General features: G+C 44.5%; 2 protein-coding genes across 2 annotated transcripts in view; one reads left to right on the forward strand and one right to left on the reverse strand.

The window, feature by feature from the left end:
* Positions 1 to 9,509, reverse strand: part of LOC133450364 (DNA-binding protein Ikaros-like) — a 25,986-nt gene extending 16,477 nt beyond the window's left edge. Inside the window, exons 1-3 of the mRNA XM_061728931.1 lie at positions 9,278 to 9,509; positions 8,729 to 8,777; positions 7,830 to 8,024 (exon numbers count right to left, since the gene is read on the reverse strand). Coding sequence (XP_061584915.1) covers positions 7,830 to 8,024; positions 8,729 to 8,768 — 235 coding nt within the window. The 5' untranslated portion in view covers positions 8,769 to 8,777; positions 9,278 to 9,509. The remainder of the gene's footprint in view (positions 1 to 7,829; positions 8,025 to 8,728; positions 8,778 to 9,277) is intronic.
* Positions 9,510 to 19,994: 10,485 nt separating this feature from the next.
* LOC133446919 (insulin-like growth factor-binding protein 4) overlaps positions 19,995 to 26,838 on the forward strand; it is a 52,096-nt gene continuing 45,252 nt past the window's right edge. Inside the window, exon 1 of the mRNA XM_061725177.1 lies at positions 19,995 to 20,582. Coding sequence (XP_061581161.1) covers positions 20,240 to 20,582 — 343 coding nt within the window. The 5' untranslated portion in view covers positions 19,995 to 20,239. The remainder of the gene's footprint in view (positions 20,583 to 26,838) is intronic.

The following is a 26,838-nucleotide window of genomic DNA, read 5'->3' on the forward strand; positions in this document are numbered from 1 at the left end:
GCTAGAAACCTGTATGTATGGCATCTCTTTTGTATTTTTATGAAATAATGTTTGATACATTTGTCCCTGTTCAATAAACGTAATAATAATAATAATACAATTTGAGAGGGACCATGTGCAATTAAAAACACAAATGTAAACATTTGATGCATTGCACCAGAGTTAGCCTGAGGCTAATTTGCATCTGCAGTCCCAACACATCCCGACAGGCTGTGGTATACGCTCATTATATCACCGTGGTATACGCTTGTTATATCACCGTGGTATACGCTCGTTATATCACCGTGGTATACGCTCATTTTATCACTGTGGTATACGCTCATTATATCACCGTGGTATACGCTCATTATATCACCGTGGTATACGCTCGTTATATCACTGTGGTACACGCTCATTATATCACCGTGGTATACGCTCATTATATCACCGTGGTATACGCTCATTTTATCACTGTGGTATACGCTCATTATATCACCGTGGTATACGCTCATTATATCACCGTGGTATACGCTCGTTATATCACTGTGGTATACGCTCATTATATCACCGTGGTATACGCTCATTATATCACTGTGTTATACGCTTGTTATATCACCGTGGTATACGCTCATTATATCACCGTGGTATACTCTCATTACATCACTGTGGTATACGCTCGTTATATCACCATGGTATACGCTTGTTATATCACCGTGGTATACGCTCATTATATCACCGTGGTATACTCTCATTATATCACAGTGGTATACGCTCATTATATCACCGTGGTATACTCTCATTACATCACCGTGGTATACGCTCGTTATATCACCATGGTATACGCTCGTTATATCACCGTGGTATACTCTCATTATATCACCGTGGTATACGCTCATTATATCACCGTGGTATACGTTCGTTATATCACTGTGGTATACGCTCATTATATAACCATGATATACGCTCATTATATAACCGTGGTATACGCTCATTATATCACGGCTGAGGAGCGCTCTCCGGCCCGACGCCAAGTGATGCACAAGTCTGCAGGTTGGACGTGTTGGACTTGTCCACGTCCAAATAAGGAGCCAGACGAGGTTCACTTCTACTTCTACATTTGTATTTACAGATATTAGCATATCAGCGCGCCGCGGCTCCAGCGTGGGGCTAATTCAGGCTGCAGAGAGTCGAGGAGAGAAGAAGAAGATGAGAGCAGGAGATAAGGGGGAGCACTTCCTCTGGAACCTTAGTGTTAGTGTTAGTAAACCTCTAGTTAGTGTTAGTAAACCTCTAGTAAGTGTTTAGTAAAGCCTCTAGTTAGTGTTTAGTATACCTCTAGTTAGTGTTTAGTAAACCCTGTAGTTAGTGTTTAGTAAAGCTCTAGTTAGTGATTAGTAAAGCTCTAGTTAGTGTTAGTAAACCTCTAGTTAATGTTTAGTACATCCTCTAGTTAGTGTTTAGTAAACCTCTAGTTAGTGTTTAGTAAACCCAATGACGGATTACCGCATGGGCAAAGTGGGCGTGTGCCCAGGGCCCTGGAGCCAATGGGGGCCCTCGGCTTTCAAACATTTTTTTTTTTTATGTGTAAATTAAAATAAAATAAAATAAATATATAAATTACATAAATGTGATTTTGAAAATGTAATTAATGTCCCCTCCATCACAACTTCTTAAAACAATACTTGATTGTGGTTTACAGTCAACATTTCCCAACGTATTTATTGCATTAAGACTGTTTCTGACGCTTTCTGTCAGCAACTGTGAGAGAGAACGGTCCTTTTTGAAGATGTCGAGGATTAAAAATGAACTGCGGACTAAAATGACACAGCGACGTCTCAACATGCTGTCACTCATTGCAATCGAGTCAGAGCTCACCCGGGAGTTGGACTTTGACGATCTGATTAATGACTTTTCCTCCAAGAAGGCCAAAACAAAGACAATGATTTAGGCCAGATGTTTTTCCACTGTAGTTTTGTGTGATCGGTTTTGTGTGCTTTTGTGTGATGGCACTGTAGTTTTGTGTGAAGTGGAGCTGTACGTTTGATGTTTTACAATGTTGCAATGACATTTAGCAGACACGTTTATCCAAAGCGATCAGTTTTTTTACGTTTCATTATGAATGGTAAATGTTTTGGTTTTTTTTACCAGTGAAGAAACATACATAGGATAGCAGTAATTTAATCTGTGAAAATAAATAACACATAATTTCAAAGTAATGCCGTGTGATTGTGGATTCTCTGCGCTATTGTGTGACCAAACTGAGTGCTTGGGGAGGGCATGCACCGTGCACGTAGGATATTATTGTAGGTAGGGGCCCAAAGTGAGTTTGTGTCCAGGGCCCGTGGTCATGATAATCCGTCCTTGAGTAAACCTCTAGTTAGTGTCAGTAAACCTCTAGTTAGTGTTTAGTAAACCTCTAGTTAGTGTTAGTAAACCTCTAGTTAGTGTTTAGTAAACCTCTAGTTAATGTTCAGTAAACCTCTAGTTAGTGTTTAGTAAACCTGTAGTTACTGTTAGTAAACCTCTAGTTATTGTTCAGTAAACCTCTAGTTAGTGTTCAGTAAACCTCTAGTTACGTTTCTATACGGTCAAAACGTACAAAGACCGGGTCAAATACAGTATTACAAAAGTAATGTGTAACAATTCGTACAGTGAATTAAACCAATTTGACAATTCTAAGTCGTTCTGGATCTTTAACTCTGGATTTGGACTTGAATCACCTTATAAGTCAGAGAATAAAAGTGGCCTGAGTCTAGAAACCTGTGGAACACCATAAACAGCGTTTACACCAACCAACCAGTCTTCAGTAAAGCCTCTAGCTAGTAATGAGTTAACCTCTAGTTAGTGCAACCTGATCTCACAAAAATCCGTGAAATGCCCACGACCTCTCACCACTATTTTCCGTGGTATATACACGGAAAATGGTATAATTACGTGTGAGCACCACAGATATTGTACCATGCAAAGTCAATGGGATCCGTTGTCGTGATATATACACGGATTATGACATTATTATTATTTATATATTATTCTTTGTTATTTTGGCTAAATTATGAGTTTTTGTCGTGCAAGGTACTGTTTGTTACTGTCAGTTTGTAAAAGCATGTTTTTAACGCTGTTGTAGCAGTGTTTTATTGAGGGTTTTAATGGGAGCACCATGGATATAGTACTATGTAAATATCCATCTGTAAATATCCGTCTGTTATCTTTTTATATACTAGTATTTCTTATTATTTATCTTTCTTATTATTATTATTATTATTATTATTATTATTATTATTATTGTATACCAGTTTACTGTTTATGGTGTTTATAGTGTGTTATTATTATTACTGTGTTATTACTTTTCTATTGATGCCTCTTGTTTTTGCACTATCCCCTTTGCTGCTGTAAACTGCAAATCTCCCCTCTGTGGGACTATTAAAGGTTTATCTTATCTTATCTTATCTTATGCGAAGTCAATGGGATCCATTGTCGTGATATATACACGGATTATGACATTATTATTATTTATATATTATTCTTTGTTATAGTGGCTAAATTATGAGTTTTTGTCGCGCAAGGTACTGTTTGTTACTGTCAGTTTGTAAAAGCATGTTTTTAACGCTGTTTTAGCAGTGTTTTATTGAGGTTTTAATGGGAGCACCACGGATATAGTACTATGCAAAGTCAATGGGATCCGTCACCCGATTTGACTGCTGTCATACCATTGAATGAAGGACAAAACAATAACAATCATCCCATAGATATGGGCCAGTAGGGATCTACTCTACCTACTAGTAGGCGCAGGAGGCTGTTATCGCCCCTTTCTATGGCTAACCCCATGTTATTAATGCTCAGTAGGCACAGAAGTTTTGTTATGAAGCTCACACCTCACCTCCCTTTTTTATGTATTTAGCTAGAATTTTAAAACCTGAACAATAGAATTCAACGTAAAATGCCGGATCTTGTCCATTTTAAACAATACTTTTTGGAACATAGTGTAACGACCACATATAGATAAGGCCTTGCCCGCCTGGGCAACACATCAGCATTTGGCCGACTGGTTAGTGCAGTTGACTGTGGTCTGGGAGACTGGGGTTCGAGACACGCTCTGGGCACGACTTGTTTGCCACAGTATTTTCCTCATTGTGTTATGGTTTTCTTTTAATATCTTTAACATTTCTAAACACAAACACACGAAAGTGTCCTTGATAATTCAATAATACAATAGGTTCATGTTAAGGACATCCGTTTTAATTAGTTCTCCTTCGATTATGACATGTTATTAATGCTCAGTAGGCACAGGAGGTTTGCCAACTAGCTCTGTGGAAGTCGTACAGCCACGGGACCAAAAGATCCTAGCAAAGGGCCTTCTGCATTGCAACATAGTCAAAAACAGCCTCCCAGCTCAAAGCGTTAGTGAATTATTCAAAAAACACACAAAAAAGGCCCGAAAAAGGCACCACACACGGTGACCTTTGGCACTTCTGAAGGTCGCACGGGTCTGGACCTCAGCACATTGGATGAGAGTCACCTCCTCATACAGAGTCTAGAATTTCAGCCTCCTAACTCAAAGCGTTAGTGAACTATGCAAAAGAAGACACGAAATAGGCTTCGCAGGCCCGAAAAGCAACACATGCAGTGACTTTTGACACTTCCGAAGGTCACACAGATCTGAAACTCGGCACAGTGGATGAGAGTCACCTCCTGATACCGAGTCTAGAATTTCAGCCTCCTAGCTCAAAGCGTTAGTGAACTGTGCAAAAATAGACACGAAATATGCCTCATAGGCAAACCTATAACAATACATAACAAACCTCCCGTGCCTACTGAGCATTAATAACATGTCATAGGCAAAGGAGAACTAATTAAAACGAATGTCCTTAACATGAACCTATTGTATTATTGAATTATCCAGGACACTTTCGTGTTTTTAGTTGGTGTTTAGTAAACCTCTAGTTGGTGTTTAGTAAACCTCTAGTTAGTGTGAATAAAGTCTCTAGTCAGTGATAAGTAAACCTTCTCACTTCTACATTAGTATAGCAGTATAGCGCGGCTCCAGCGTTGGGAGGGGGGGGGGTGTAGGGGGGGTTAATTCAGGCCACCGCAGAGTCGTGGAGAGAAGAAGAAGATGAGAGCGGGAGATAAGGGGGAGCACTTCCTCTGGAGACGCAGAACCGGCGCAGGAGACGCCGCTGACTCGTCCTCTCGGGTTGACTCGCCTCTCGGAGGCTGCAGAGCTTATGAGTCAGCACCCATGGGTGCAACACCCCCCCGCCCCCCCACCCTCCCGTCTGAGGCGTTACAGGTCCAACTGTGATGCTAGGCGTTTCTCTCAGGCCCCGTTTACACGAAAACTGTGGTGTTTTCATGCGTTTTGGCCGTTCGTTTACACGAAAACGAAGCTCAAAGTCACCAAAAACCATCATTTCTGAAAACTCCGGCCAAAGTGGAGATTTTTAAAACCTCAGTCAGAGAAACGGAGATTTAGGCTTCAGAACGTCACATTATGAGACAGAAACGTCACCAGCGTCATGAGTGACACCTGTGGTTACAATTAGTTTGTAACCGTCAATATTTTCTAGTATTTTATCTGTTTTATATTCTAACGTCACACTTAAAAGTAGATAGACAGATAGATTTTGTAGTTACAGAAATGAAAATGTGTAGCACGGTATTACAATTCAAAAGCACCTATACATACAAAATGATTAATACATATAAAACAAAGGGATAATACACATAGGCATATACCTGTGGACATGTGTATGTATGTGTGTATGTATACATACGGTATATGTATTTATATATATATATATATATATATATATATATATATATATATATATATATATATATATATATATATATATATATATATATACATATATATATATATATATATATCTATATACATATATGTATACAAAGTATGCGTGTATGTATGTATCTATGTATATGTGTATGTACTATTGTATTATTGTATTATTGCTTACCGTATATAAATACTGTATGGAATTATATTTATTAATGACATTGCACTAGTTTATAAAAGCTAACATTTTATTGTGAAAAGGGAAGGCGTTATAAGCTCAGGCTTCAGTCTACACCTTTTGGTCCTTGGTTTTTAGCTAAAATTGTCTTCTTTTTTCCTTTTTTTCTCTTTTTTTCTTCCTTTTTCCTTTCCTTTTTAAAGACTTTTTACTCGACATTTCGACTTTTTTCTCAAAATTTCGACTTTTTTCTCAAAATTTCGACTTTTTTCTCGACATTTCGACTTTTTTCTCAAAATTTAGACTTTTTTCTCGAAGTACATAATGAAAAAAACAATCTCCCCCCAGTTATAACTAATATAGAAACATGCAGCATGTGTTTCTTCATTCTAATTCTGATACAAGACTTTTCATTTTTTGCGGCTCCAGACATATTTGTTTTTTGTGTGTTTGGTCCAATATGGATCTAAAACATTTTGGGTTGCCGACCCCTGGTGTAAATGATGGAATTTTTCAAAACGTAGAGGGGGAAATATCCATTTTTGTAAATACCTGGCTCTGTGGAAACGTGGCCTGAGAACTGCTGGCGTCCTGCAGGACTCGCACCCCCCACCCCGAGGTGCCCCCCCCCCCCAGGAACCTCTCTGTGGTCTGGGCGGTGGTAACGATGCGCTGCAGAGCGACACTCGTACCGTGGAAACGCTCAAAGGTGCGATGGAAACTTTGCACTCAGACCCCGATTTAGAGTCCAGGGTCTGAGCCGAGAACCGCAGGCTGCGCCTGAGGCGCCTGAGGCGCCGAGCACCCTAGGGTGGGGGGGCCGAGCACCCTAGGGTGGGGGGGGGGCGGTTACCGGTCTCAGGGGAAGAGCCGGGCTGAACTGCATGTTCTGTTCTGAGAGGATCGACCCCAAACCTGCAGCCGTCACGACCTCACCGACCGTTGGGTCTGCAGAACCGAACACATCGGCCACGGTTACATGATGTTTTTTAATTCAGAATTAACTATTCCGAATTACATAATTACGAATTAAACTATTTTCCTTCCAGTTTACATGGAAATAGTAATTCTGAATTGAGGTTTACATGGAAAACACGTTTGATGGTCTTTCTCCAATTCCTCTCCAGGTCTGGGGGTTGGGAAGGTTCTGATTGGATAGGGGGGGGACGGAAGTTAAACTACCGGGAGAAAAACTAACTTAGCCGCTACAACTTTGAAAAGATCACCATGTTGATGTTTCCTGTTTCCATCTGTTCTTTTAATGATTTCTATTTATTAAATAAATGGTCTCTGCTCTTGACCAGCGTTTACTGCTGCTGCATCTGGAAACTTTGTTAGGAAAACCAGCCCAGTGGAATATAAGATCATGGAGACAGACGGGAGAGGGAACGAGCAGAAAGAAAGACCGGGATTAATTTAAAGTGAGTTTAAATGAGTTTATACATGATCGCAGAATTATTCTATTGGGATTTAAAATCGGAATAAACCAGCCACTTACTTCGGAATTAAGTTTAATTCAGAATGGCCATTTTCATTCGGAATTAGGTGTTTACTTGGTCATTTTTACTCATTTTAAATTTTAATTCTGAATGAAAGAGGAATTAAACTTCCTATGTAAACGCACTCATTTATTTATTTACGTTCCTGTTTTATTTTGAAAGTCCATGTCCTGGTGTTTGACTTCCCCTGCTTCCACCTGCCCTCTTTGTGGTTGTCCTGAGTCCTGTTCTCCCTGGTTCTGGTTTTGCTAACCCTGGTCTCCGGACCTCCTCCTGCCCCCCGACATCTGGGTCCTGTTGGGGGGTTTGGTCTCCCGAACCGGGTCAGAACCACCAACGATTGAACAAACATGTGTGAAGGTGTTTGTTAACATACGAGCGTCGGCGGCGTCTCCGTCACGATGCACGCCGTTCTCCCCAACGGCGCCGTTCTCGTCCTCCTCCTCCGGTTCTTGGTCCTCTTCCTGGTCTTGTTCCTGTTCCTGGTCCTGGCCCAGGTCCTTGTCCTGGTCCTGTTCCAGGTTCTGGTCTTTGTTCTGGTCCTGCGGCTTCACCGTGTCGCGGCTCGATTCTGAAAAAGCATTTAAACAACCGTCACTTTAAAGAACCGAAGAGGCGGAAAAGGCAGGCAGGTGGAAGCAGCAACGGGATGACCAGAGGGGGGGGGGGAACACAGGCCAGAACGCAGCTCCCGAAGCTCCGGCCTGCAAACATGCACAAAAGAGAAAGAAGGGGGGCCGGCACAAGAAACTACAGGAACGATCGACAAAAATGATAGCTATGAGATATTTATAATAAATAAAAATGGAAATGGAGAAGAGAGGAAGGGAAGAGGAGAGGAGAAGAAGGGTCCTGGACCTGGACCTGGACATTAATGGAATGTCTTTTGAGAGTCCATGACAGCCGGTGGAGGATGCTGGTCTGGACCTGGACCTGGAACCTGGACCACTAACTCCAGATCCAGACCTGCAGGTCCTCTACAGACCACTAGGGTCCAGATCCAGACCTGCAGGTCCACTACAGACCACAGGACCTGGACCAGAACCTGGACCTGGACCTGGACCAGGACCAGGATCATAGGGGGGGTCCTCCTGCCGAGGGCCAACTGGGAGCAAAGTGGAAACGTGTCGAGAGAATAAAAGTGGCCCGGGTCTCGAACCCTTTGGAACACACACACACACACACACACACACACACACACACACACACACACACACACACACACACACACACACACACACACACACACACACACACACACACACACACACTCACCTTCTCCCTCCGACGACTCAAACTCCGGATTCTTGTCCATGATGAAACTCTGCAGACGAAGAATTCAACAGATAATGAGACAAACTTTAGAAACTTTGGTTTCACGTCAGCGTTGAACTCGTCCATCGGGTCGAGTTTTAATCGTCACTAATGAAAGAACAGTTTGGGGAAGAGAAGAGCAGGTTTGCATCGTTCCCGTTGGCCAGGCAGCGTAAAGACGAGGTTATAAATATATAGAATATACGGTTGGCTGCTCGACCCTGATGCTGCATTTAGCCCGCTGAGATGCACATCATGTATTTCCTGCTGGGTTTATACTGTTGAGGTGGATCTAAAAGAGCTTTCCACTCGCGTCGACACCTCTGAGAACCGCCGTTAGACGCTTAATCTCAAAATGTGAATTTACTCAGTCACTTTAAACAAACCACTGAAGTTTCTCCAAAAGTTAAGCATCACTTTATCTGTAGAGGAAAACTGTGAAGTTAGGGAGGGTGAGTGTCATCATAAGGGATAGAGGTGAAAGTGGAGGGAGGATGGAGACTCTCTTACCTCGTCTTGGCTCAGCCTCCAGAGCAGATCAGGACTCCAGCGTCTCTGCAGACGGAATATGAGCAGCGTTAGCGCGGAGGGAGAGCCACCCTTAAAGAGACAGGAACTCTGAACTCTGAGCACTCTGGTCTGAGCGAGGTGGAGCCGCCGAGGCTTCAGGGGCCGCGGCGAGGAGGTGACGAAGACGAGCACAACGCTTCCTTCATCCCCACTCACTGGAGCTCTGAGGAAACAGACCTGGACACGCGTTCATGGAGGAACTGAGGACGGCTGGTGTCACGGCTGGTGTCACCGGGTCGTCCACATGGTCCCCGGACGGTTGGGCCGAGGAACCATGACTCCCTCTGCTGGCCGCTCTGGGGAATTACACTTTATATATTTATCTGAACATTTACTGGACAGAAATGTGATTTTAAACCTTCGTCTTGTACGGAAGAGTACCAGGGCCATGCAGGAGAAAAAAGATTTGAGAGGGGAAAATTTTTTTTTATTGTGCACTTTGAGAAGAAAGTTGAAATGTCGAAATTAATGTTGAAATACAATTTAAAGAATAAAGTTGACATTTTGAGAAAAAAGTCGAAATTTTGAGAAAAAGTAGAAATGTCGAGAAAAAAGTTGAAATTTCGAGAAAAAAGTAGAAATGTCGAGAAAAAAGTCGAAATTTCGAGAAAAAAGTTGAAATGTTGAGAAAAAAGTCGAAATTTCGAGAAGAAAAATAGAAATTTCGAGAAAAAGTCGAAATTTCGAGAAAAAAGTCGAAATTTCGAGAAAAAAGTTGAAATTTTGAGAAAAAAGTTGAAATTTCGAGACAAAAGTCGAAATGTCGAGATTAATGTTGAAATACAATTTCAAGAATAAAGTTGAAATTTCGTAATAAAATCCTACATTTTGAGATTAAAGTGGAAATGCATTTCGACTTTTTTCTCGAAATTTCAACTTTTTTCTCGAAATTGTAATTCAACATTAATCACGACATTTCGACTTTTTTCTCAAAATTTCAACTTTTTTTCAATATTTCGACTTTTTTCTCGAAATTTCCACTTTTTTTCAATATTTCGACCTTTTTCTCGAAATTTCCACTTTTTTCTTGAAATTTCGAGTTTTTTCTCGACTTTTGTACCTTTTCTCGACTTTTCGACTTTTTTCTCGACATTTCGACTTTTTTCTTGAAATTTCGATTTCTTTCAAGGAGCCACTGAAGTTTCTCCAAAAGTTAAGCATCACTTTATCTGTAGAGGAAAACTGTGAAGTTAGGGAGGGTGAGTGTCATCATAAGGGATAGAGGTGAAAGTGGAGGGAGGATGGAGACTCTCTTACCTCGTCTTGGCTCAGCCTCCAGAGCAGATCAGGACTCCAGCGTCTCTGCAGACGGAATATGAGCAGCGTTAGCGCGGAGGGAGAGCCACCCTTAAAGAGACAGGAACTCTGAACTCTGAGCACTCTGGTCTGAGCGAGGTGGAGCCGCCGAGGCTTCAGGGGCCGCGGCGAGGAGGTGACGAAGACGAGCACAACGCTTCCTTCATCCCCACTCACTGGAGCTCTGAGGAAACAGACCTGGACACGCGTTCATGGAGGAACTGAGGACGGCTGGTGTCACGGCTGGTGTCACCGGGTCGTCCACATGGTCCCAGGACGGTTGGGCCGAGGAACTATGACTCCCTCTGCTGGCCGCTCTGGGGAATTACACTTTATCTATTTATCTGAACATTTACTGGACAGAAAGGTGATTTTAAACCTTTGTCTTGTACGGAAGAGAATCAGGGCCATGCAGGAGAAAAAATATTTGAGAGGGGAAGATTTTTTTTTATTTTGCACTTTGAGAAAAAAGTCGAAATTTCGAGAAAAAAGTTGAAATTTCAAGAAAAAAGTCAAAATGTCGAGATTAATGTTGAAATACAATTTATAGAATAAAGTTGAAATTTCGTAATTAAAGTCGAAATTTCGAGAATAAAGTGGAAATACATTTCCACTTTTTTCTCGAAATTGTACATCGGCATCAATCTTGACATCTCAACTTTTTTTTCGACATTTCGACTTTTTTTTCGACATTTCGACTTTTTTTTCAACATTTCAACTTTTTTCTCAAAATTTCAACTTTTTTCTCGACTTTTCTACTTTTTCTCGAAATTTCAACGTTTTTCTCAACATTTCGACTTTTTTCTTGACATTTCGACTTTTTTCTTGACATTTCGACTTTTTTCTCAAAATTTCGACTTTTTTCTCAAAATTTCGACTTTTTTCTCGACATTTCGACTTTTTTCTCGAAATTTCAACTTTTTTTTAAATATTTTGACTTTTTTCTCGACATTTCGACTTTTTTCTCAAAATTTCAACTTTTTTCTCGAAATTTCAACATTGATCTCGACATTTCGACTTTTTCTCGAAATTTCGACTTTTTTCAACGAGCCACTGAAGTTTCTCCAAAAGTTAAGCATCAGTTTATCTGTAGAGGAAGAGCCAAACTGTGAAGTTAGGGAGGGTGAGTGTCATCATAAGGGACAGAGGTGAAAGTGGAGGGAGGATGGAGACTCTCTTACCTCGTCTTGGCTCAGCCTCCAGAGCAGATCAGGACTCCAGCGTCTCTGCAGACGGAATATGAGCAGCGTTAGCGCGGAGGGAGAGCCACCCTTAAAGAGACAGGAACTCTGAACTCTGAGCACTCTGGTCTGAGCGAGGTGGAGCCGCCGAGGCTTCAGGGGCCGCGGCGAGGAGGTGACGAAGACGAGCACAACGCTTCCTTCATCCCCACTCACTGGAGCTCTGAGGAAACAGACCTGGACACGCGTTCATGGAGGAACTGAGGACGGCTGGTGTCACGGCTGGTGTCACCGGGTCGTCCACATGGTCCCCGGACGGTTGGGCCGAGGAACTATGACTCCCTCTGCTGGCCGCTCTGGGGAATTACACTTCATCTATTTATATTTGAACATTTACTGGACAGAAATGTGATTTTAAACCTTCGTCTTGTACGGAAGAGTACCAGGGCCATGCAGGAGAAAAAAGATTTGAGAGGGGAACATTTTTTTTTATTGTGCACTTTGAGAAGAAAGTTGAAATGTCGAAATTAATGTTGAAATACAATTTAAAGAATAAAGTGGACATTTTGAGAAAAAAGTCGAAATTTTGAGAAAAAGTAAAAATGTCGAGAAAAAAGTTGAAATGTTGAGAAAAAAGTCGAAATTTCGAGAAGAAAAAGTCGAAATTTCGAGAAAAAGTCGAAATTTCGAGAAAAAAGTTGAAATTTCGAGAAAAAAGTTGAAATTTCGAGAAAAAAGTTGAAATTTCGAGACAAAAGTCGAAATGTCGAGATTAATGTTGAAATACAATTTCAAGAATAAAGTTGAAATTTCGTAATAAAATCCTAAATTTTGAGATTAAAGTGGAAATACATTTCGACTTTTTTCTCGAAATTTCAACTTTTTTCTCGAAATTGTAATTCAACATTAATCACGACATTTCGACTTTTTTCTCAAAATTTCAACTTTTTTTCAATATTTCGACTTTTTTCTCGAAATTTCAATTTTTTTTTCAATATTTCGACCTTTTTCTCGAAATTTCCACTTTTTTCTTGAAATTTCGAGTTTTTTCTCGACTTTTCTACTTTTTCTAGACTTTTCGACTTTTTTCTCGACATTTCGACTTTTTTCTTGAAATTTCGATTTCTTTCAAGGAGCCACGGAAGTTTCTCCAAAAGTTAAGCATCACTTTATCTGTAGAGGAAAACTGTGAAGTTAGGGAGGGTGAGTGTCATCATAAGGGATAGAGGTGAAAGTGTAGGGAGGATGGAGACTCTCTTACCTCGTCTTGGCTCAGCCTCCAGAGCAGATCAGGACTCCAGCGTATCTGCAGACGGAATATGAGCAGCGTTAGCGCGGAGGGAGAGCCACCCTTAAAGAGACAGGAACTCTGAACGGTGAGCACTCGGGTCTGAGCGAGGTGGAGCCGCCGAGGCTTCAGGGGCCGCGGCGAGGAGGTGACGAAGACGAGCACAACGCTTCCTTCATCCCCACTCACTGGAGCTCTGAGGAAACAGACCTGGACACGCGTTCATGGAGGAACTGAGGACGGCTGGTGTCACGGCTGGTGTCACCGGGTCGTCCACATGGTCCCCGGACGGTTGGGCCGAGGAACTATGACTCCCTCTGCTGGCCGCTCTGGGGAATTACACTTTATCTATTTATCTGAACATTTACTGGACAGAAAGATTCAGATTCAGATTCAGATTAAGATTCAGAAAAACTTTATTTATCCCCAAGGGGGCAATTTCAAGGCAACTGAGCAGCAAAACGTTGAAGGTATCACATAGGATAATGAAAACTAAAACTAAAATAAAATAAACAGATAAGTGGGGCATGTCTCATATGTACAAGAATTGTGCAAAGAAAAAATGTACAAAAAAAATATATAAATATAGGAATGTCAGAAAAAATGTACAATAGAGTGACTGTGGTTTAAATAAAATAGGTGATTTTAAACCTTCGTCTTGTACGGAAGAGAATCAGGGCCATGCAGGATAATTTTTTTTTATTGTGCACTTTAAGAAAAAAGTCGAAATGTCAAGAATAAAGTGGAAATACACTTCAACTTTTTTCTCGAAATTGTACTTCAACATTAATCTCGACATTTCGAGTTTTTTCTCGACATTTAGACTTTTTTCTAGAAGTGCATAAAGAAAAAAAAATCTTCCTCCTCTAAAATATTGTTTTTATTTTTCTCCTGACTGGCCCTGATACTCTTCCGTAGTCTTTGGACGGGCGGGTCGGAGAGGGTTTTTGTAATCCTGTATTTGACCCGGTCTTTGAATGTTTTGACCGTGTAGAAACATAATTCTTGCCATTGTAAGAATGAGATGAACCTGCTGGATCTACTGCCCTTACTTTTTAACAACTTATTTATTATTTTACCTCTTTTCTTATCATTTTATTTGTTATTTATGTTTTAATTGTGCCTTGCCGCTTTTAATGTTGATGTAAAGCACTTTGAATTACCTTGTGTTGAATTGTGCTGTACAGATAAACTTGGCTTGCCTAAGAGGGTAAGACATCAGCAGTGGTTTTAGAGGTTATCTGCAGTTCAGGATTCTTTGAAGTGTTTAACTTCCCCGTCGTTTAACCCCAAGGTCAGAGTCTGTAACGCCCTGGACTTCCTGTTAACTCTGACCAGGCCTGGGGATCGAGTCAAATGTCAAGAATTGATTCGATTCCGATTCTTAAGATTCAGAATATAATAGAAAATACAGGGTGCAGTTAGAGGGTACAGTTGGGGTGTTCCATTAGGGGGTGCACAGTGGGGCATGCAGTTGGGGGGGTACAGTTTTGGGATGCAGTTGTGGGGTTCGCTGTTGGCGGGTACAGTTGAGGGGTGCATAGGGGGAGGGCAGTTGGGGGGTTTGCAGAATGGGGAGATGTAGTTGTAACGTACATTTGGGGGGTGTATTTGTTGGGTGCAGTTTGGGGGTACAGTTGAGGGTTTGCAGTTGGGTGGTACAGTTGGGGGGTTTGCAGTTGAGGGGTACAGTTGGGGATACAGTTGGGGATACAGTTGGGGGTACAGTTGGGGGTACAGTTGGGGATACAGTTGGGGGTACAGTTGGGGATACAGTTGGGGATACAATTGGGGATACAGTTGGGGGTACAGTTCGGGGTACAGTTTGGGATACAGTTGGGGATACAGTTGGGGGTACAGTTGGGGATACAGTTGGGGGTACAGTTGGGGGATACAGTTGGGGATACAGTTGGGGTAGAGTTGGGGATACAGTTGGGGATACAGTTGGGGTTTGCAGTTGGGGGTACAGTTGGGGGGTGCAGTTGGGGGATACAGTTGGGGGCAGGGTCGGCGTCATGGGGGGTCATTCGCGGGCCATGCCCCCCCAAATGAGTTATTGTGCCCCCCCACAAGCAGGCCAAGCCTTTGTACCAAACTTTGTATTTTATTGATTACTGAACGTGAAATCATCCTTCATAAATTACATTTAATTAAAACCCGTGCTTATTAATCACAAAACACAGGTTAAACATCATGACCAAATCCGCTCCGACCCGGTGTGTCAGTATCAGCGCAGACAGACTGCAGCTTCACCTGAATTATGGTTCCGCGTTAAATCGGCGGCGTACGTGCGCGTCGCCGCGTACCCTACGCCGTAGGTTCAGCGTTGGTGTGACGCGGAACCATAAATCAGCCACCGGGAGAAAGGGGTTGGGGGAGCTGGGTTGATGTTGATCCGCGGACCAAACTTGTTAAAGAGCATCAAACTCACTCTTATCTACGCGGAAATAACGCTAAAATATAAAGAAGGCTTCCCAAAGTGTGATCTATGGTGAAATAGGAAAATTAAGATGTGCAACTCTTCTAAAGGTGAGACATGCATTTAATTGACTTCATGGCGCCAGCCTTGGCGTTTATTATTACGCAAATGTGGAATGTTTGGGTCTGTCTAATTTCGCCAAATTAAATTTGGAGATTCACCGTTCACATTTTTATGTGTATGCGTTGTATGAGAGAGAGATGGAGAGGGCGAGGGAGGGAGAGACGTGGCCTGTACGTCGTTGTTTTTTGTTTTTTTGCAGTTTGGGTGCACAATACACTTGTGTGTGTGTGTGTGTATTAAAAAGAGATTTTGCACTATGTTGTGTAATTGAAACTGGTTTGCTGTGATCGTTGATGGCAAACTCATATTAAGCATTTACATCATATTGCGTTCTTGAACGGCAGTTTGTGCCCCCCCGCTGGTTATAATGTGCCCCCCAATTAGATCTGTTCTGCCGCCGACTCTGGTTGGGGGGTTTGCAGTTGGGGGGTTTGCAGTTGAGGGGTACAGTTGGGGATACAGTTGGGGATACAGTTGGGGGTACAGTTGGGGATACAGTTGGGGGTACAGTTGGGGATACAGTTGGGGTACAGTTGGGGATACAGTTGGGGATACAGTTGGGGATACAGTTGGGGGTACAGTTGGGGATACAGTTGGGGATACAGTTGGGGATACAGTTGGGGGTACAGTTGGGGGTACAGTGGGGGATACAGTTGGGGGTACAGTTGGGGATACAGTTGGGGATACAGTTGGGGGTACAGTTGGGGATACAGTTGGGGGTACAGTTGGGGATACAGTTGGGGATACAGTTGAGGATACAGTTGGGGGTACAGTTGGGGATACAGTTGGGGGTACAGTTGAGGATACAGTTGGGGATACAGTTGGGGGTACAGTTGGGGATACAGTTGGGGTAGAGTTGGGGATACAGTTGGGGATACAGTTGGGGTTTGCAGTTGGGGGTACAGTTGGGGGGTACAGTTGGGGGGTTTGCAGTTAGGGGGTACAGTTGGGGGGTTTGCAGTTGGAGGGTTTGCAGTTGGGGGATACAGTTGGGGGGTTTGCAGTTGGGGGGTACAGTTGGGGATACAGTTGGGGATACAGTTGGGGGTACAGTTGGGGATACAGTTGGGGATACAGTTGGGGGTACAGTTGGGGGTACAGTTGGGGATATAGTTGGGGTACAGTTGGGGATACAGTTGGGGAACAGTTGGGGGTACAGTTGGGGATACAGTTGGGGATACAGTTGGGGGTACAGTTGGGGGTACAGTTGGGGATACAGTTGGGGATGCAGTTAGGGGTACAGTTGGGGGTACAGTTGGGGATACAGTTGGGGATACAGTTGGGGGTACAGTTGGGGATATAGTTGGGGGTACAGTTGGGGATACAGTTGGGGATACAGTTGGGGGTACAGTTGGGGATACAGTTGGGGATACAGTTGGGGGTAGAGTTGGGGATGCAGTTGGGGGTAGAGTTGGGGGTACAGTTGGGGATACAGTTGCGGAAACAGTTGGGAATACAGTTGGGGATACAGTTGAGGATACAGTTGGGGTTTGCAGTTGGGTGTACAGTTGGGGGGTACAGTTGGGGGGTACAGTTGGGGGGTTTGCAGTTGGGGTACAGTTGGGGGGTTTGCAGTTGGGGGGTTTGCAGTTGGGGGTACAGTTGGGGGTTTGCAGTTGGGGGTACAGTTGGGGGATTTGCAGTTGGGGGGTTTGCAGTTGGGGATACAGTTGGGAGGTACAGTTGGGGGTACAGTTGGGGGGTACAGTTGGGGGGTGCAGTTGGGGGTACAGTTGGGGGGTTTGCAGTTGGGGATACAGTTGGGGGGTACAGTTGGGGGTACAGTTGGGGGGTTTGCAGTTGGTGGGTACAGTTGGGGGTACAGTTTGGGGGTTTGCAGTTGGGGGGTACAGTTTGGGGGTGCAGTTGGGGGTACAGTTGGGGATAGAGTAGGGGGTAGAGTAGGGTGGTACAGTTGGGTGGCAGAGTAGGCGGGGTGCAGAGTGGGGGTGTGCAGTTGGGAAGTCAGTTTTTGGGTGCAGTTGAGGGTGCAGTTGTTTTGCAGGAGTTCCTCACTGATGTTTCCATGGTAACGACCAGCTGCTCCGCATCAATATCGTCAATCAGTCACGGCTTTAAGAGGATTTACCAAACAGATGTTCCCCTTAAACGACCTGCTGGACCTGCTGGACCTGCTGGACCTGCAGGACCTACAGGACCTGCCGGACCTGCAGGACCTGCAGGACCTGCTGGACCTGCAGGACCTGCAGGACCTGCTGGACCTGCTGGACCTGCAGGACCTTCTGGACCTGCAGGACCTGCTGGACCTGCTGGACCTGCTGGACCTCAGTGGGCAGGAATCTGCACCTGAGCGCCGCAGCGCCTCACCGGGGCTTGGCCACCACCCACAGGTCTCCATGGCAACCAGCCACCGGCCTGGAGGAGAACGCTGAAAGAACGCAGCCCCACAAAGGCATTGCAATGCATGCTGGGTTTCCATGGAGAAGGAGAGGCCGGGGAACACGGGGGGAACACGGGGAGGGGGGGGGACGTGACTCAGATCCTCAAAGCCACTCTCTTGATCAGAAACACACGTACAACAACCGTTTTATAGCTGCAGTTTGTCTGGAGGTTAACCCTAACCCTAACTCTAACCCTAACCCTGGAGGTTAACACTAACCCTAACTCTAACCCTAACCCTGGAGGTTAACACTAACCCTAACTCTAACCCTAATTCTATCCCTAACTCTAACCCTAACCCTGGACGGCAGGAGAGTCCGGGTCCCTGCAAGACCCAGGTCCATATTTTATGAACGGTAACATAAAGTGGCCACCAGAGGGCAGTAAAGGGACGAGTAAAGATTAATGACCTGCTTTCATCTGTAGCCAGTTGACTCCGGAACTTGTAAAGCCTCGGGGAGGAGGAGAAGTCGGGGGGGGGGGCAACCCAGTAATAAGATTTGACCTTAGAAACCTAAAAACAAGTTTGAGGACCGAACCTGAACCTTTTTTCTCAGGAAAGTTAATCTACGTGAGCAGAAACGGCGAGCCAGGGGGGGGGTCGGTCTTGCAGTACCGCGTCATCCCACTAGAGGCGGAGCTTGGTCCACCGTCACCTGCTCAAGCCTGATTTAAGGTTCTGCGTTAAACCAACGCGTTAAAACCAACGCAGAACCAATCAATATCGTAGGTTTCGTAGGTTTAACGCAGAACGCAGAACCAGAATTCAGGCTTCATGTGAGGAACAGGAAGTTGTGCTGACGCCAATATGTCAATTAGGGATGTCTCGAACATTTTTTTCACACCGAGTACGAGTATTTTAATTTGTGTACTCGCCGATACCGAGTACCGATCCGATAGTTCTACCACAAAAATAACTAGGCTAAAAATGCAATGAAAAATGCAATGAATTGGAAGACAGGTTTGATTTGCAAAAGAAATTCAATTTTAAACAAAACTCAGCCGGCCGGTCATTCCTCCGCGCTTTAGTCTCATCGCAGGAACATCAACTGAGCATGTGCGGTGCTTCACCCGAAGCCGTCCGTGTGAAACAACAATATAAACAATCAAATAGAATTTAAAAAACAGGCTAAATGAAATGATGTTACACTCTTGTACAGTAGGGGGCGGTATGCTCCTTAAAGTTGGTTGCGATCCGCCAATAAAACAGAGAAGAAGAAGAAGAAGAACATAAACAATCCCATTGTTACATTCCAGTTAGCCGCTAGTCGGCTAAGCTTAGTGTGGTGATGAGAAGAGAGTGAAACATGAGTGAGACTGGCAGCGCCGTGTCAGGCAACATAGCGACAATTCATGCTAGCGGGACATCAGTAGTGTGGACATATTTCAAAATAAGGGACGACGACAGAAGCAAGACAGACTGCGGCGCGGCTAACGTGGCTAATGCGGCTAACCGGCTAACGCAGCTAAAGGCTAACCGGAATGTAACAATGGCATTTTTCTTTTTTGGCATCTTTTTTTCCCTCTTTTTTTCTCTTTTCATCTTTTTTTCCTCTTTTTTTCACCTTCTCTTTTCCATTTTTTTCCTATTTTTTCCTCTTTTTTTCCTCTTTTTCCCTCTTTTTTTCCTATTTTTTCCTCTTTTTTTTCCCTCTTTTTTCTCTTTTTTCCTCTTCCTTATTGGAAACGTAGTCAATGCTGCCCCCGTGTGGCCGGAGGGGGCGTGACTACGTCCCCCCCTGCCGCGACCTGGAGACGCTGCTTCCTCCTGCAGCTCCGCGGCGGAGAGAAGAGACGGAGAGAGAAGAGAGGGAGGGAGAGGGAGAGGGAGAGGGAGAGGGAGAGGGAGAGGAGCCAGACAGAAGGAGGGGGCACCGGTGGGGGGGGGCGTGTCCAGGACCTGATAAAGTCCAGCGGCGGCGGCGCCGAGCCTCCAGTCTCTGCTGCAGCCGGAGGATCAGCTGCAGCTGCCGCCCCCCCACCAACACTTGTTGACCACAGTATTTCCTGGTTCCTGTTCCTGCAGCCGCCGCCGGACCTCGAACTCTCGGACCTGAGCCCCCCTGACCCCCCCGGAGGAGGACCGGTCGGGTCTCAGAGGAACCGGCAAGGGACCGAGGCTTTGTTCCCCCCCCGCCCGTCTGCTGCTGCCGGAGGAACCACCGCAGCTCCGGGATCAGGGATCAGGTGCTGCCATGGTGCGAGGATGGGGCTCCCCCCGGGTCCTGGTGCTGGTGCTGGTCCTGGTGACCGCCCCGGGCCGAGCCGACCAGGCCATCCGCTGCCCGGTCTGCTCGGAGGAGCGTCTGGCCGGCTGCCGGCTGCCGGACGGCTGCGAGGAGACGGTGCGCGAGCCGGGCTGCGGCTGCTGCCCCACCTGCGCGCTGCCCAAGGGCGCGCACTGCGGCGTGTACTCGCCGCGCTGCGGCGCCGGCCTGCACTGCTACCCGCCGCGCGGCGTGGAGCGGCCGCTGCACTCGCTCATGCACGGCCAGGGCGTGTGCACGGACGAGAGGGACGCCGGCGACGACAACGCAGGTGAGAGGAGACGCCGTGGGGGCATCGGTTACCGGGGCGACAGGTTACCGGGGCAACCCGGGGCTGGACCCGGCCGGGCTGACCCTTAGGGAGAACATCTGGGTCAGGTGCAGGAACCCTCGGCGTTCCCTTCACTGGACCTGTAGAACTGGGGTCACCGGGTCACCTGGGGGGGGCGGGCTCTGGTCCCAGGACGAATCTCAGGAAGGGCTTGAGCGACTGACACCTTCACTGACTCGTCAGAACCGACAGAATCGGGTCAGAAATGATTGATCTGGTCCCGGAGAGATGAGATTCTGAGATTCTGAGATTGTGAAAGTTGTTTTTCGTCTTTGTTTTTCAGTGTTAAGTCAAATTTCCTGTTTGAAATGTTCAAACGTTGTCACTAAAGCTGATTCTGATTCTGATTCTGATCGACATCTAGCTCCGGGTCGTTGTGACCGAACAAGTTTCCTTGGATTCTCGTCTTTTTTACAGTCTGATGTCTTAGCCGCGTGGTGTTATGTTTTGTTTAGGTGTTACAGAAATGATTGATTCAATTCAATTCAATTCAATTCAATTCAATTCAATTCAATTCAATTTTATTTATATAGCGTCTGATACAACAGAGTTGTCTCTAGACGCTTTACAGAGACCCATACCCAGAACATGACCCCCGAGCAGTTATTACATAAACAATGGCAGGTAAAAACTCCCCTAGTGGGAGAAAAACCTTAAGCCAAACAGTGGCAAGGAAAAACTCCCCTTTAGGAGGAAGAAACCTTGAGCAGGACCAGGCTCATCAGGGGGGACCCTCCTGCCGAGGGCCAGACTGGTGGGTCAGGGACTGGTTGATCTGGTTCGGGAGAGCTGGAATCTGGTTCACAACGACACCAAACCCGAGATTCTGAGATTCTGAAGGTCCAGAAAGTTGTTTTTCGTCTTTTTTAGGGTGTGATGTCTTAGCAGTGTGGTGTTATGTTTTGTTCATGTGGGAAAGTGAGCGAGTGACACCTTCACGGACTCGTCAGAACCGACAGAATCGGGTCGCGGTCACAGAAATGATTGATCTGGTCCCGGAGAGATGAGATTCTGAGATTCTGAAGGTCCAGAAAGTTGTTTTACGTCTTTGTTTTTCGGTGTTAACCAAAGTCAAATTCCCTGTTTGATGTGTTCAAACGTTACTAAGTCACTAAAACTGATTCTGATTCTGATTCTGATTCTGATTGACATCTAGCTCCGGGTCGTTGTGACCAAACAAGTTTCCTTGGATTCTCGTCTTTTTTAAGGTATGATGTCTTAGTCGCGTGGTGTTATGTTTTGTTTAGGTGGGAAAGGTCAAAAACTAAGATTCTGAGGGTCCAGAAAGTTGTTTCTCGGTGTTAACCGAAGTCAAATTCCCTGTCGTCCGTTCATCGTTACGATTCATGAACTGTTTCCTGCTGCATTCTCCTCTTTTCTAGGGTGTGGTGTCTTAGCCGCGTGGTGTTATGTTTTGGTTCTGGAATTATGTTTAGATTCGGGGGGGGGGGGGGGGGGCAATCAGCCAATCAGGGTGCAGCAGGGCTGAGGGGGGGCGGGGCCTCTAAAGAGAAACTTCCTCGTTGAAGCAAATTAAAGTGAAAACCTGCAGGAAGCTGTCGGGCAACCGTAATGCATCATGGGAGGAGTGAGTGTTTGAGTGTGTTTGAGAGTGTGAGTGTGTGTGAAGTGTGTGTGTGTGTGTGAGTGTGTGTGTGTGTGTGTGTGTGTGTGTGTGTGTGTGTGTGTGTGTGTGTGTGTGTGTGTGTGTGTGTGTGTGTGTGTGTGTAACTTCTAGTTAGTTACCCATTGTATTCATATATTTTTATTTTAATACTCCCTGTGCCTGAATGCATTTTTTTCTTTGTCGTGTCTGAGCTGTTTGTTTTGTTTTGTTTTGTGAAAAATGTAATACATTGTACACAAATGTGCAGCAGCCCGCCGTGGCACTCTCGAAATTTCTGTGAGGAAATTGTCTAGTTAGTGCCACGGCTGCGCCAAGAAGCACTAACTAGACAAGAGGCACGCCTCCTCCATAGCTATGCAATGGAGGAGGAGGAGTGCCTCTGAGGAGCGCCTTAAGCGATTTATTATTTTTTTTCTTATTATACATTTGTGTACAATATGTTTAAAAAAAAATTAATCCATACTGGAGTGTGATTGTCACTTCATACTATCTAAGAGGGAACTTGTGTCATTATATATCAGTAAACAGTGGACTCAGGTCGTTAATACAGTTTGAGTGGGGACCTTTTTTCTATAATGTATTATAGAAATAATTCTCTACAGTTTGAATCTCCAGCCATTCACACTATGTGGGAGTGTTAAAAACAGCAAATTATACTTATTGAAAAAGAACAAGTATATGTTATTTGGCCTCGCTATATTCACGAATGACTTTAAAATAAATGTCCTGAAGACGTCCAAAAAAACACAACAAAGTGTTGACACATGATTAAAAACCTGTCTCAGATTGGGAAATGTCTCTTGACTCCAATTAAATTATTAACAGCAAATACAAAATAACAATAATAATACAGAAGAATGTGAATTCCCCTAAAATAAACTTAAAATGAGTGCACAGGTGTAATCAAATAAAAATGTAACTTAAAGAATATATTTTATATAATTAAAGCCTACATGAAGTCCGTTTTGTTGCTAATACTGCAGTCACTGATTTTGGTGCATGCAACCAGGTCACTTCTGATTTGCAGGTAAAACCTCATTTATTCTCAATTAAAGTGGCCGTTATTATTTTAGTAATATTTGTATCAAAGAGAAATGTTTAATTGTTGATAGCATTAAAGTGAAATTATCCATTTTTGAAAGAATCAACTAAAGTCTTTGCAGTAAACAGTCATTAGGTGACAGGATGAGTACAGACAGTTCCTGTGCAGTGTATGGAGGTCCACTCTTTGATAGGTAGACCAGTGTATGGATAGACCAGTATTTGGAGGTCTTTGATAGGTAGACATCGCTCAAGGATTGAAGTCCCCTCTCAGTGGCGTCAATTCAGTCAAAGCTAAGGTACTGCAAGGTTACGAGTCACAGAACTGAACTAAAGTATCAATCAACACGTCCAGCAAATACTCATCACAAAGTCTGCTATGTACAGTAGCTAATCTGTGTGGTCAAGAAAATTGGAACTTTTTCAAATGCAGTCTCGCTCACTGCAAAAACTCTAAATCTTATTTAATATTTAATATTTGTCTTATTTCTAGTTAAAATGTCTCATTTTTAGTCAAAAATCTCATTACACTTAAAACAAGAGTCATTACCAAAAAAATAACTTGTTATTTGACCATTTTCACCTGTTTCAAGTAAATTTTCACTTGAAATAAGTAGAAGAATCTGCCAGTGGAACAAGATTTATCTTCTCATTACAAGCAAAAAAATCTTGTTCCACTGGCAGATTTTTTCTACTTATTTCAAGTGAAAGTGTGCGCGTGTGCGTGCGCGTGTGTGCGTGTGTGTTTAATGGAGTAATAAAAGCTGCTGTATTAAATGCATTGTGGCCAATTTGGGGCTAAAAGAGCTCTGACATCAGTGATGACCTTGCTCTTCCTCCTCCTCTTCGTCTCTCCGTGACGGTTCTAGAGCGCCGTCTGTTTCCACTAGAGTCTTATCTGCTAATCAGTTCCAGTCCCGGGTCCAACTGGACCAGAACTGGCACCAGTACCGGCCTCGCTCGCCCCGGAGCTGCCGTGGCGAGGGAGAGAGGGAGAGCCGGTCCAGTAAAAACCAGAACAATCAACCGAAGCTTAGGTTTTCTACTCAGCCCACATTAACCCCCAGACCGGGACCAACCGGGCCGGTACCAGGCCGGTACCGGGCCGGTACCAGGCCCGGCATGTGTCCCCCCCCCCCCACCCAGAGCCGGATTAACGCAAAGGCAAACTGTAGGCATGTGCCTAGGGCCTGAATGGCAGGGGGGGGGGCCCAGGCAGAGGGACAAAAAAAAAAAAAGTTTTTTTTTTTTTTTTTTTTTTTACTTTTCTTTAAGTTGCGACATGATACAGGTGTGTACCGATTTTCGTTCATGTACGTCAAACCGTATTGTAGGACTTGAGACACAAAGTTTTTTCTGTCTGAACCAATCAGATGAAGGGTGGGCGCGCTTTTTGGTGTCTAGCGTCGCCACGGTAACGCTTTTGAAAGAAAAAAGTAATGCGTGTTGTCACAGGACGGACACGCACATTTTGATGTATAACACACCTGGGTGCACGTTACGGTTCGGGTCGCATTAACTGCCGATGGAATGGCATAAATTGCGCCAAAATTATACGATTAATTCAAAATGGCCGACTTCCTGTTTGGTTTCGGCCATGGCGCCAAGAGACTTTTCTTTAAGTTGTGACATGATACAGGTGTGTACCGATTTTCGTGCATGTACGTCAAACCGTATTGTGGGGCTTGAGGCACAAAGTTTTCTAGGGGGCGCTGTTGAGCCATTAGGCCACGCCCATTAATGTAAACCATTAAATATCTAATTTTTCACCAGGCCTGGATTGGTGCAAAATTTGGTGACTTTTTGGGCACGTTTAGGGGGGCAAGAAGGCCCTCGTTTTGTCAGGAGAAAGAATAAAGAAAGAATAATTCCTACAGATACAATAGGGCCTTCGCACTGTAAATGCTCTGGCCCTGATGGAGGGGGGCCCAAAAATCACAGTCTGCCTAGTGTAGTCCATTTATTTAATCCGGCTCTGCCCCCACCTCGTCCAGCTCCTCAGAGGAGGATGAGCTCATCGTCTCTGCTGCGGCCAGAGCTGAAATCAGATTCTCCTGCTCCGAGGCAGCAAAGGTTAGCGGAGCATCGCGTGGAGAAGGAGGGAAGGCTGTCTGGGCCAGGCCCGGTTCTGTTGGCCCTGGAGCCGGGCCCGGTTCTGCTAGGTCGGGCTCCTGGAGTCTGTCATAACTAAGCTGAGAACCCGAGAACTGGAACTTTGTTTTTATGGAAAAACATGATCAAACCTTCCGACGGTCGTCAACATGAAAAACATTGTCTGCACAGCTCTGACCTGCTGCAGCAGGTGCTGCTGGTTAATCAATACTGATGATCAGTTAATCAATACTGATACAGTTGGGGGTACAGTTGGGGGTACAGTTGGGAATACAGTTGAGGATACAGTTGGGGGTACAGTTGGGGATACAGTTGGGGGTACAGTTTCTTTCTTTTCTTTTATTGTTTATTTTGGTCATCCAAAAAACAAAAAACAATGTTACATCGGTGCAACCATCATCATCATACAGCACACATGGGGAAAACAGCAAAACCAGGGAGGAACTAAAGAGATGGCTCAAAAGATGTGACCAAAAAAGGTGTAGGCTGAAGCATGAGCTTGTGATGCCTACCCTATTATCATACAATCAATACACACACACACACACGCACGCACGCACGCACGCACGCCAGACGCACGCACGCACAACAATAATACATCTGTTACACTATCATATATTGGTGGATGCGAAGAAGCAAACTAAAGCCCAGTAATAATACTATGAAACCACTATGAAATTTGATGTCAATGAATTAGAATATATCCGTACAGTTTGTTACAGTATTTTTTTATACCCGTTGATAGTCTTAATTTTAAACATTCTTTTGAAGGTATGGATTGAACTACACATTCTTAAGTCCTTTTCGCAACAATTCCATAGTTTTACACCATTTACTGAAATACAATGTTCTTTTGACTTTGTTCTTGCCTTTTGGTTTTTGAATGAACCAGCATTTCTCAGTTGATATTTGTTCTCCTGGATTTGGAACAGCTCCTGTATGCTGCGTGGAAGGAGATTGTTGTGAGCTTTGAATGGGACCAATAAAGTTTGCAACTTAACTATATCCCAGAATTTGAGAGTATTTAAATTTATAAAAAGAGCGTTGGTTGGCTCATGGAACGTTTTTTTCTTTATTATACGTATTATTCGTTTCTGTAGTACAAAAATGGGATACAGTTGGGACACAGTTGGGAATACAGTTGAGGATACAGTTGGGGGTACAGTTGGGGATACAGTTGGGGATACAGTTGGGGGTACAGTTGGGGGTACAGTTGGGGATACAGTTGGGGATACAGTTGGGGATACAGTTGGGGGTACAGTTGGGGGTACAGTTGGGGATACAGTTGGGGGTACAGTTGGGGATACAGTTGGGGGTACAGTTTGGGGATACAGTTGGGGATACAGTTGGGGGGTACAGTTGGGGATACAGTTTGGGGATACAGTTGGGGATACAGTTGGGGATACAGTTGGGGAT

Source organism: Cololabis saira, chromosome 1 (assembly GCF_033807715.1).
Source record: "Cololabis saira isolate AMF1-May2022 chromosome 1, fColSai1.1, whole genome shotgun sequence".
NCBI classification, from domain to species: domain Eukaryota; kingdom Metazoa; phylum Chordata; class Actinopteri; order Beloniformes; family Belonidae; genus Cololabis; species Cololabis saira.